Here is a 12210-nt window from a genome sequence, read left to right as displayed (position 1 = left end):
CACACACACACACACACACACACACACTTCCCTCAGCTAAACAGCTGGGTGTGGTGGTGCACACCTTTGACCACAACACTTAGGAACCCAGCACTTAGGAGGCAGATCTCAGTGAGTTTGAGACCAGCCAGAGCTACAAACAACAACCAAAAAAGCTCATACAAGGCAGTGCCCGTTTCCTAGAAATGCGATTAAAAGCTTGCTGTCATGGCCCAGACACCAGTCCCTGCCTGCTTTCTTGGTATTTCAGGGCTGCCTGACCGAGGTCCTGCCACCTCAGGGACAGAAATATCCTTTCATTTTAAGAAGAAAAGGCTGCTTACTGAGTCACAAAAGTCACCATTCTTCACAGCTCAAAAAAAAAAAATTGAGTAACTCAGTGTGTGGCCCCTGGTTCCAGGCATGGGAAAGATGGGAAAGGGTTGTTTATATAACAAGAACAAAGTACAGTTTTCCTTCTGGAGTCTCCCTGGCCACGCTCTTGTGTGTGTGTGTGTGTGTGTGTGTGTGTGTGTGTGTGTGTGTGCACATGTGTGCACATGTGTGCAAATGTGTGTGTGGTATATGTGTGCATATGTGTGTATATGTGTACTCCATGCACATGTGGAAACTAGAGGAGAATGTCAGGCGTCCTGTTTACCTTATCCCCTTGTGACAAGATGTTTGCTAACCCTGGAGGTAGGCTGGCAGCCAGCACACCCCAATCCCTTACAGTGCTGGGGATTTAGGCCAGGTGACTTTTTTTCTTTTTTTTAGGCTCTAGAGATTTGAACTCAGGTCTTCATGCTTATATAGCAAGTACTCTTGCCTGTCAAGCCATCTTCCCAGGCCCCTTCCTGAGAGGTAAACTGAACTAGGAGGTTTGGGTTAAGGAGGTGGTACCCTTCAGCAAGGCAGCCTATAGGTCTGGACACTGGAAGCTAAATCCAAACTCCCACACAGGAAGCCAACATGAGACTCAGCAAGGAGACCAATGGATGGCTATGGAGGAGGAGGGGGATCCAGCAAAGTAAAAGAGAGTGGGCGCTGGGGTGAGGCTAAAGATCTGTTGGCCAACCACCTCTCAGCTGTCCCTGGGAATTATTAGGGATGTTGGGATCCGTCAGAGGATTGTAGAGGGACAGCGGCCCGAGGAGCTGCTTTGAGCCCATTAATGCTCATTGCCAGGGTCTGGATGACTGTGTGACATAGAGACCATCTGTGGTTGAGATGGAATGATGGACAGTATCCCACAATCACAGCCAGTGTTGGGAGGCAGGGAGCAAGTGGGCTTCTCTGTCCCCAGCTGGAAAGCAGGGTTCTTGGGACAGGTGTTGTTGCTGTAACAAGTCAGTTGACTGCATCCCATTAACACGGAACATTCCTTCCAAATCCCCATGGCACAGTACCCCCCAGGACCTGATGGCCTCATCTGAAATAATGTCACGGCAGATTTTGAGCAGCTGAGGCTGAAATTGTTCCGATGAGGTGAGCATGGTGGTGAACACTTTTAATCCCAGCACTCAAGAGGCAGAGACAGGCAGCTCTCTGAATTTGAGGCCAGCCTGGTCTACAGAGAGAGTTCCAGGACAGCCAAGGCTATGCAGAGAAACCCTGTCTCAAAAATACAAATGGAAAACAAAAGGAAAGGAATTAAAGAGAAAAAATGTATTGGGATGGCCCTACTCCAATGTGGCAGCGGCCTCACATAAGGAGTGCTTGGACACAGACTCATGGTGAGAACGCCACCAGAAGTGGGGGTACAGGAGGAGCATTGCTTCTAGCAATCCAGAATTCCCCAAGACTGACAGAACATCCCAGAGGCCGGGGTGGGGGGGGGGCGCACCTGGGCTCCCTGGAGCAGTCTGCCGGGACAGCAGCCCACAATGGGGCTAATGGCCCACACCTTAGGCTCAGACGTCTAGTCTCTTGAACCATAGGAGATGCCCTTAGGGGCAGTTTTGTTTTGTGAGAATGAATCTTGCTGTGAAGCCCAGGTTTGCCTAAAAGTCAGGCAATCCTCCTGCCTCAGCCTCCCCAGTTGGGACTACAGGTGTGAAGCACTATACCCTGCCTTAATTTCTGACTGTAAAACCCGTTTATGGCACTGTGTCGCAACACCCACAAGAAGTTAGCCACTCTCTCCTTTAGTGTGCTGCTTGCCTTGATTAGACCCTCTGCGCATATGAGAAACTCAGTCCCTGGCAGACAACTGGATGGGATGAAGACTCCGGGGCACAAACTGGTGTCCTCGGGCAAAGGGCTGCACCTATCCAGCCATGTTCGCTCTTTGGTACCAAAAGCTGGCTGGCCTTTTGCAGAAAGGACTGAAAAGCTTCTGATTGCGGCCACCACTGCGCCCTATCAGAGCACAGCGGGGGCGGGGCCTAGACGGGAGGAGCAGGGCAGGGTGGGGAGGAGCAGGCCCACCGCTCGACTAGCTCGGCACTTCCCGAGCCTGCTCGGTGCTCGGCCGTCCGCCCTGCGTTGCCGCTGCGCACTGCTCTTGATTCCGCCGTCATGTCGACCGCAATGAACTTCGGGACCAAAAGCTTCCAGCCGCGGCCACCAGACAAAGGAAGCTTCCCGTTGGACCACTTCGGTGAGGCGAGGCGAGGCTCAGGCTGCCGGTGGCCCGGGATTGGGTGGCAGGGTTAGGGGTACTCAGTCTAGTTGGCAGCGTCTGGGGTGCTGAGTCTGAGGAGCAGGGTCTGGAATGCTGTTTCTCGGTGACAGAGACAGGGGTATCGGTTGTGAGTGGCAAGGTCAGGAATACTGGCTCTGGATAGCAGGGTTAGCGTAGCTGGGATTGGGTGATTGGGTGACAGGGTTGGGGGTGCTGGATCTGAGAGACAGCATGTGGGGTGATAGATCTGAGTGGCGGGGTCAGGTCTGTTGGATTTGGGTACCAGGACCTGGGATGCTAGATCTGGTGGGTGGAGCCTGAGGTACTGGACCTAGGCTTGCAGAGCAGTTAGAGCTCCAGCGACCTCTCAGATTGTGTGGTTGGACATGCTCAGAGCCATGTGTGGGTGCAGGCAGGGAAACTGAGTCAGAGAGCCACCTGCCATGGCATGGTCCTTCCAACTGAGAGCGCAGACTTGGATCTGATGTAACCAGGATGGTGATGGGACTCCCGGATTGTTTCCGGGTCTCGATGTTAGGTTTCCCTCTTGCCAGCCCAGGAGCCACCCTAACTCCCCAGCTTGAGGCTCTAGGTCTTCAGTGAACATTAAACAAAGAAATATTTTCAAAAAGCGTTTGATGTCTAATATTGAGGCTGGAACCTGGACTTGGCAAGTGCTCCACCTCTGAGCTGTGGCTCCTGCTCAGAGGATTGCTATTCACAGTTCTGAAGTCTACAGATAATGTCCTTTTGGAAAACTGGAGCCTGTGAAGGAACAAAACTATAAACAACCCGGAGAGGGTTGGGGATAGTCTCATGAACTGGGGCCTAGCAAGCACAGAAATGGAGGCCCTAAGAAAAAAAGAAAGAAAACAAACAAACCAAAAAACCCAAGCCTACCACAAATGGAAACAACCCTACAAAATGCTGCTGACACTGTGATGTTCCAGAGACAGCTTTAGAGATTATTCTATTTCTAAATTATTTATTTATTTAGTGTGTTTGAGGCTGTGCCATGGCACACATGTGGCCAAAGGATAACTTGTGGAAGTTGGGGGGGTTATCTCTTTCTACCACATGGGTTTTGGAGATCAAACTCACATTGGCAGTCTTGGTAGCAAGTACCTTTGCCCACTAAGCCATCTAATCTCCTTAGATTATTTCTTTACCAACATTTATTTGGGGAATTTTCCATTTTAAAAATTTATTTAAAAATTTTAACTTTATGTGTATGCATCTGAGTCTATGTGTGTGCATCAGAGTGGATGCATGTGCATCTGAGTGGATGTGTGTGCATGAGAGTGGATGCATGTGCATGAAAGTGGATGCGTGTACATCTAAGTATATGCACATGTATCAAAGTATATGTGCGTGCATCAGAGTGGATACGTGTGTGTCAGAGTGGATATGCGTACATCAGAGTGGATGTGTGTGCATCAGAGTGGATGCGTGTGCATCAGAGTGGATGTGTGTGCATCAGAGTGGGTGTGTGTGCATCTGAGTGTATACATGATGTGTGTGCAGTACTGTTGGTGACCAGAAGGTGTTTGATCCCTTGGAGCTGAAGTTCCAGACATTTGTTAGCTGCCTGATGTGGGTGCTGGGAACCAAACTCATTTCCTGTACAAGAACAGCCGGTGTTCATAACGAGTGAGCCATCTCTTCACCCCTTGTTTGGTTTTTGTTTTGAAGTGATGAGGATTGAACCCAGGGGACTGTATGCCAAGCATGCACTGTATCCCATATCCAGAGACCAGGAAGGAAACAAATTTTGATGGAAACCATAGTGATGTGGGAGTGTCATATATCAATCTGTTGATTTCATTGGTTAAGTAATAAACAAACTGCTTGGGCTCATAGCTTAGAACATAGGTGGGTGGAGTAAACAGACAGAATGCTGGGAGGAAGAGGAAGTGAGCTCAGACTCGACAGCTCTGCGCTCTGGAGCAGAGATGCCATCCTCCCCTCTCCCAGGCAGACACATGCGATGAAGCTCTGACCCAGGATGGACGTAGGCTAGAATCTTTCCCGGTAAGACCGGTGCTAGTTTATTAGAGATGGGTTGATCGGGATATCAGAATTAGCCAGTAAGGGCTAAAGCTAATGGGCCAAGCAGTGTTTAAAAGAAGACAGTTTCCGTGTAATTATTTCAGGGCAAGCTAGCCGGGTGGCGGGAAGCAGCCTGCCGCTCCTATTACTACACCATAGCACTGCCCCAAGGCCGCCGAGTGAGCAGGTCAGGTCTTCTCTTTGCAAACAGAACACTGTCTTCCTTTTCTTTCTAGGTGAATGTAAAAGCTTTAAAGAAAAATTCATGAAGTGTCTCCGTGACAAGAATTTTGAAAATGCTTTGTGCAGAAATGAATCTAAGGAGTATTTAATGTGCAGGATGCAAAGGCGAGTACCACCATCACATTGGGAGCTGAGCCCTGGTCCTCTGAGTGACAGCAAGCAAGAGATGCTGACCATCTCCCCAGTTCCCACTGTGTTTTTTGAGACAAGGTCTCTTGCTGTCCTGGAGTTTACTAATGAGGTTAGGCTGGCCACAGGCAAGCCAAGGGATCTTCCCATTCCTGCCTGCCAGTGCTGGGATTGTAAACATACCAGCACACCCAGCTTTCTTTATGAAGGTTCTGGGGAAAGAACTTAGGTCTGTTTTATCTTCCCAGCCACATCACAGTGGCCGATGTTTGCTAGAAGAAGTCAACGCTTAGCAGGTGAAGGTGGCACTGAGGCTGCCAAGCTGCCCTGGGAACCCCTTTGTGAGTGACAGCCCCATCCACGGCCCCATTCCTCGGAGCTTTGTCCCTCTCATTAAGCTCTCAGAATCATCCATCACAGCAGCACTGACTGAGCCGACAGGTTTTCATGCCTTTCACGTTCTCAGCCCGTAAGAACATGCACTGCCTCGTCCCTTCTCTTGAAAGCTGTTTGGAATGTAACGGGCACAATAGGAGACTTAAGCGATGATGGATGGCGATGCCTGCGCTCCCCAAAGTTTAAACAGAACAAAAATAGCGATCCGTGGAGCTTTGCATTAGAATGAGAGCCATTCTAGCCGTGAACATGAAGAAGCAGGTAGTGTGTCACTGCGTGGGGGAGGCGTCTGTTGCAGTTGCACACACAGGAATTCAGGCACCTCAGTCTCTCAAGATGCGAGATGCCAGTGGTCCACTTAAGCCTGCTTTCTTTGCTCGACAAACCCAGACAAGTCCCTGAGGTGTAGGCATGTGGGGGTTACAGTGTGAGATTTCTACTCCAGCAATGGGAATGACTAACTGTAAGGCCTTGTCCTGCCACTGCAAACAGTGCTTGAGTCTGTCCTGATCTCACTGCTTCCAGGTGGCACATGGCTGCCACGGAGCCTCAGGGTGACTGCCTGTAGCCTCAGAAGGTGGCCAAGAATTTCTTCTTGGCTCTGCTGAGCTTTAGAAGAGGGACAGAGCGACGCCAGCCTGGGAACAAGGATGTGAGCAGGTTCCTGCCTTCCCCAGGCTCAGCCCCTGTGTCTTGGTGTCTGCAGAAGGAGAGGTTTTCACGGACAAGCTGGGCGAATGCAGCAAGTGAGAGGAAGACTGAGGCCTGTAGCTCAGGTCTGCCATCCCCTTGGCCCAAGAGGCTGAGAGTTGTGAGGTCAGCCTGGGCTAGAGAATGAGTCCAAGAACCATCTGGGCAGGCTGGAGAGATGCCTCAGAGGTTAAGAGCACTGGCTGCTTTTCCAGAGGTCCTGAGTTTAATTCCCAGCAACCACATGGTGGCTCACAATAGTCTATCATGGGATTTGGTGCCCTCTTCTGGTGCATAGGCATACATGCCAGAACACTGTATACATAATAAATAAATCTTACAAAAATAAAGTCAAACGTTTAAAAAAAAAATCTGGGAAATTTATTAAGATCCTATCTCAAAATAATGAGAAAAAACAGGGCTGAGGATATAGCTCAGTGGTAGAGCACCTGCCTAGAATCCCCCAGTGAGGGGCTGGGATGTGGCTCAGTGGTAATACATTTCAGCGTCTGTGTGGCCCCGGATTCTACCTACAGTATCCCCTCTGCCAAAAATAGAAAAAAGTTGAGCAGACTTGTTTTGACTCTCACACCTGGCACAGATCACAGTGGCTCCTACCTATTCAGAGGTAGTGGCTGGTTTGGGGTCCCCTGGGGAAGCGACTGGTCTATGGGCAAGGCTTCTGGGCAGGGCCAGCAGAGGGACTTCTTGCCTGATGTCAGTGGGATGAACTAGTTTTGGACCTCCTAGTCCCCATGCATCTGTGCCACACTTAGCACCATGCCTCAGAGCCCAGAAGGAAGGGCCCGCCTACTTCTGTGACTTACAGGGGCCTGAGCCAGGCAATGCAGGCAAACAAAGATGCTTCTGGTTTTGTCTAGTGGTGGAAAGATTCTTTTGGTTTCGTGTGTGGTTGGTGGGTTTGGGTTTTTTTTTTTTTTTTAATTGTCTAGACAAGGTCTAATAACACAGGCTAGCCTAGAACTTCTGGCAGTCCTCCTGCCTCAGCCTCCTGAGTGTGAGGATGGTGGGTGTATCAGGTGTATGACACCATGCTTGGCTGCTCTATTATTTTGTTAGGCTAGTTGGGAATGAAATTGTCAAACATACAGTTCAAGCTGACTTAGCGTGTGCGCATAAATACACAAATACATAAATAAATGCAATTAAAAATTAAACACTGGGCAGTAATGACACACACCTTTAATCACGGCACTGGGGAGGCAGAGGCAGTTGGATCTCTGTGAGATTAAGGTCAGCCTCATCTATAGAGCAAGTTTCAGGACAGTCAGAACAACACAGAGAAACCCTGTCTCAAAAAACAAAGATAAAATAAATTAAATTTAAATTAAAATAGCCCTCATGGGCTTGAGTAACCTCAGGGGCTGGCCTGTGCAGCCCAGCCTCGACCTGTCCCCACTCCAGAGAGGCAAAGGTTACAGGAGGATGTGAAAATCCTGCACAGTGTGTCTGGAGTGAGTGGGGCTGGGACAGGCAGTCAGGGCTGAGCCCTCAGGAGGGCACCAGAGCGCTGCAAACATCTTTCCAAGTGGGTTCCGTTAGGAGACAGAGGCACATTGGAAGCATTCCTTTGCCTGCGTGTGAGTGTCAGCCCTGGGTTTTGTCTGTCAGAGGCCACCCATCCCACTTTTGGAGACAGAATCTCGCCAGCCTGGAGCTCACTGGTCAGCCCTGCTCTTCCCACCCTGGTCCTTCTCAACTATGGGGACACGTACCAAGCCTTGGCTCTCCCAGGCTCTGCTCACTCCCCTGGGGTCATGTACTATCTGCCTCCACCCTCATCCTCAGCGTTTGCCCTTGAGAACTTGGGCTGACCGTGTGGTAGAAGGGACATTGGGGCTCACATGGCCTGTGGGCTCCTCGCGCTGTGGGGAGGACCCTGTTCTCTGTGGGGGTGCGGGAGGCTGGGTAGATGAGTGAACATAAGAGCATGGTCCCATGGTAACACCTTTCTCTTCCAGGCAGCTGATGGCCCCAGAGCCACTGGAGAAGCTGGGCTTCAGAGATGTGATGGACGAGAAGCCGGAGGCCAAGGACAAATGCTGAGAAGAAAACCACAGGCCGGCTCCCCAGCTGCCTGAAGCAGATCTGAGCCCTTCTGCCCACAGAGCCAGGAGACCCGAGGCTCACCTGTGCTGCTCAGTGGAGGGAGTCCCCAAGGGGACTGGAGAGCACCCCAAAATGCTTCCTCAGCTGTCCTCAGTTTCCCTCAGACGGTGGTCTTATTCTTCCAACTGTGTGTGTCACAGGATCCCCTCAGGGCCGAACTCCAATGTGATGTCCTGCCCAGTGTGGCCGTCACACCACAGAGCCTGGGACAGCTTTCTACACTGGCTCAGCCTGTCACAGACCCGAGTCTTCATACTAGAACTGACAGTGAAACCATGTGACGTCAGAATGTCCGCCCTTTGTGCTCACAGATGCACGCACGCCAGCTCGTTTCCCTTCGTCTCTGTTCTTTTCTTTGACCCAAACTGGAATACAAAGTAGGAAGTGGGAAACTGTTTGACTTTTGACATACTTGACTTCTTGTTTTGTGTGTTTTAAGGCTTGGTCTCCTGTAGCCCAAGCTGGCCCCAAACTCGCTACGTAGCCAAGGATGACCTTGAACTCCTGATCCTTCTGCCTCCAAGTCTACAGCTGGGATTAGGGGTGTGCACATTGCACCTGGTTCATGTGTTGGGGGATGGATCCCAGGGCTCCCTGCATGCTCAGCAAACACCCCACCGCCTGAACCATGTCCCCAGCACAGTACTTATTTTTAAATTGCATATTTTGCATATTATTTATTTAGGGGAGCGCTGTCCGCTATGTGTGTGTGTGTGTGTGTGTGTGTGTGTGTGTGTGTGTGTGTGTGTAAGGACAACTTACAGGGCTCATTACTCTCCTTACACACGTGGGTCCCAGGGATTGAACCCTGTTCACCAGGCTCAGTGGAACTCGTCAACTGAACTCCCTCCTTTTTCTGGTATAGCAGCGGTGTCTTTATGCTGAGGGTTGTCTTCTGGTCGTTCTGAGCCGGTTTCCTTTCAGGAACTCACTGTGCGCCTCCACAGGGCACACCAGCAGTGCCGTAGAACCTGGGCTAGTGCCAATTACTTTTCCAGTTCTGCAGCCTGTTAGCCCCTTTTCCAGTTCTGCAGCCTGTTAGCCCCGTGAGTCGTGTCTACCAGTGCTGGCTCGAGACCCCGGGTGCCGAACGGTGACCCTGTCTTGGGCGCAGTGAGCAGTGCTGAGCTGTGGGTGTTTGAACATCCAGGTGCCTTCATGTTGAGGCGCCTGGCTGAGGGCTTTTGCCATGTGCAGGGTCCAAAGACACCAGCGAAATACCAGTGCCAGATGCCACCAGGCTCAAGTGCCCTTAGGTCTGTGTCTTCTGGAGCTGTCAGAGAAGGGCTAGCCCAGACTGCTTGCCTGGCTTCTGTCTGACTGGTGAAAGGTGGTGAGAGGTGGGGGTTAGGGGTGCAGGTGTGGTGGCATACACCTTTAGCACTCAAGCAGAGGCATGTGAGTCTCTGAGTTCAAGACCAGCCTGATCTACATGGTGAATTTCAGGACAGCTAGGACTACATAGAGAAACCCTTTCTCAAAAACAAACACAAAACCACCAGGGAGAGGACGAGGACTCTGCATGTTCATGTCGGTCTCAATGGATGTGTTGCACGGAAGGGCTCTTGGTTAGTTAAACCCACGGTCAGGTACCCCAAGGTCTGCTTGTTTCCACATACTCTCTGAGTCCAGCCACACAGCGCAGGTCAGCAGTGACAGCTCACACTGCACATCTGGTGTGCCGTCACCCGTCGGCCTTGGTTTTATAGCTCAACAGTGTCACCATAGCCTTGCTCACAATTACCAAGCTCACTGACGGGAGTACAGAATGCGTGTGTGAGCTGCAGGGCAGGAGAGCTGCAGAGTGTCGCCTGCAGTGAATCCTCACCACAGACCTGGACAGCGCATCAGAGAATTTTGAGCTAGCCAGGCATGGTAACACTCGGGAGGCAGGAGCAGCAGGCTGATCTCTGTGAGTTCAAGGCCATCTTGATCTACGGAGTGAGTTCCAGGACAGCCAGGGCTACCCAGAGAAACCCTGTCTGGAAAAATGAAGAATTCTGAGCTGATGGGGCAGAGCCCCTGGCCATAGCACCCCCACTGAATGAGTAAAATCAGGAACGGGTGCAGGAGGCTACACAGAAACAAATCAGTAAATGAAGTGGGTACCTGAGCACAGCATGGTGAACCCTGTAGCATTTTGACTATGAAGCACTCAGAAGAGCCTGGGTATGGAGGACCCTAACCACAGTAAGCCGAGCAGGCAAGATGGGCAGTGGCTCAGTTGGTAGAGTGCTGACCTGGTGTGCACGAAGGCCTGCCTTCCATCCCCAACATCACATAAACAGCCATGGTACGTGGCTGCAATTCCAGCACTAGGAAAGCAAAGGCAAAAAGGTCAAAAATTCAAGGCCATCCTCGAAGTTCAAGGCCAGCATAAGCCACGTGAGACCCAGTCTCTAAGTGGGAGGCTGCTGGGGGAGGGGGGTGGGGGAGGCACACGCATACATTCAGGTCCACACAATGTTTCCTGGACTTGGGAACCATGATGCCCCATGTCTGCGTCCTAACACTAGTGTCTCAGCGAAAGAACCAGGGTCCTGGCCAAGGCAGGGAAAGGGCAAGGGAGCCTGAGTATCTGCAGAATGCAGAGAGCTGCTGTAGAATGCAGGAGGCACCACAGTGGCTGCCTTAGACAAACCGAGCAGGAAAGCATGCAGTGGTCAGGCAAGCTCACAGTGCAAGCCAACAGCCAGCAGCCTTATTTGGTAAAGGAACCAGTTACATTAGGCCCTCCTTAGTTCTGACAAGTATAGGAAACAAACAAACAAACAAAAAACGGCCTAACAAACATGATAGTGTTGGTGCCGCAGACAAGAAGTCACCAAAGTTAGCAGCAAACGGTGATGTCTGAAGTCTTCTAGAAATCTCTGCTCCAGACAGGCATCAGTCACCAAGGGCAGTATGAAGGGACATTGCCAGGCTGTGTTGACACACACTTTTAATCTCATTACTGCACTCGAGAGCTCTGAGTTTGAGGCCAGCCTGGTCTACAGAGTGTGTTCTAGGATAGCCAGGGCTACACAGAGAAACCCTGTCCTGGAAAACAAAATAATAAAGGGACATCACTTGGCCACATGGTCATCCTCGGAAATTAGACACACGGAAGACATAGCATCTCTCTTGGACTGGCTTGCCCCCGAAGTACTCAGAGTCTGAGCTCAAGGAAGCAGACCCCTGCCTGCACTCATCCTGCCAAGGGAAAGGAGTCGAGCAACTCACTAGAGCTGAGCAGAAGGGACATGAAGAGGCTGGTCCTGTGCGTCTTGTCCAGAAGGGGCCCTGGGAGAGGTTTGAATGCTGGGGACTTGGCTGTCTTATGACACTAGTGTTAATTCTGTCCTGAGGTCATACAGTGTCCTTTTGACATTTGTGTGTGTGCATGTGCCAGTGTGCACATGGGTTATCGTGAAGGTCAGAGGACGACAACAGTGCTGCTCCTCACACCCACCTGTGTGTGTGCGTGCGTGTGCGTGTGTGTGTGCGCGCGCGCATGTGCGTGTGGATGTACCTGTATTCACATATGTAGAGGTCAGAGGACGACAACAGTGCTGCTCCTCACATCCACCTGTGTGCGTGCGTGTGTGTGCGTGTGTGTGCGTGAGTGTGCATGCGTGCGTGTGCATGTGTCTGTATTCATGTATGTAGAGGCCAGAGGAAGACATCTGGTGTCTTGCCTCTTTAGTCTCCGCCTTCCTCAGAGAAAGGCTTTCACTAAAAGACTAGATTGGTGGCCAGCAAACACCAGTGATTCCTGTCTCCAGCTCCTGCAGGTCTACAGTTACAGACACATATGCAAACATGCCCAGTTGGGGGGGGGGTTGGTTTTTTGTTTGTTTGTTTGTTTTGCTTTTTTGTTTTTTTTTTCTTTTGGTTTTTTGAGACAAGATTTCTCTGGGTAGTTTTGGAACTGTCCTAGAACTCACTCTGTAGACCAGATTGGCCTCGAGCTCACAGAGATCCTCCTG

At 50.9% G+C, this 12210-nt stretch overlaps 1 protein-coding gene across 1 annotated transcript; it reads left to right on the top strand.

The window, feature by feature from the left end:
• Positions 1 to 2462: 2462 nt before the first annotated feature.
• LOC101982739 (cytochrome c oxidase assembly protein COX19) lies at positions 2463 to 8639 on the top strand. The gene is made up of 3 exons (XM_005367100.2): positions 2463 to 2581; positions 4891 to 5002; positions 8095 to 8639. Exons 1-3 carry the CDS (start codon positions 2500 to 2502, stop codon positions 8177 to 8179), a joined length of 279 nt encoding a protein of 92 aa, XP_005367157.1. The 5' UTR covers positions 2463 to 2499; the 3' UTR covers positions 8180 to 8639.
• The last annotated feature ends 3571 nt before the right edge of the window (positions 8640 to 12210 follow it).

This window comes from Microtus ochrogaster, unplaced genomic scaffold (genome assembly GCF_000317375.1).
Source record: "Microtus ochrogaster isolate Prairie Vole_2 unplaced genomic scaffold, MicOch1.0 UNK16, whole genome shotgun sequence".
NCBI classification, from domain to species: Eukaryota; Metazoa; Chordata; class Mammalia; order Rodentia; family Cricetidae; genus Microtus; species Microtus ochrogaster.
The sequence above is the reverse complement of the archived record's forward strand: the minus strand, read 5'-3'. Positions and strand labels throughout refer to the sequence as shown.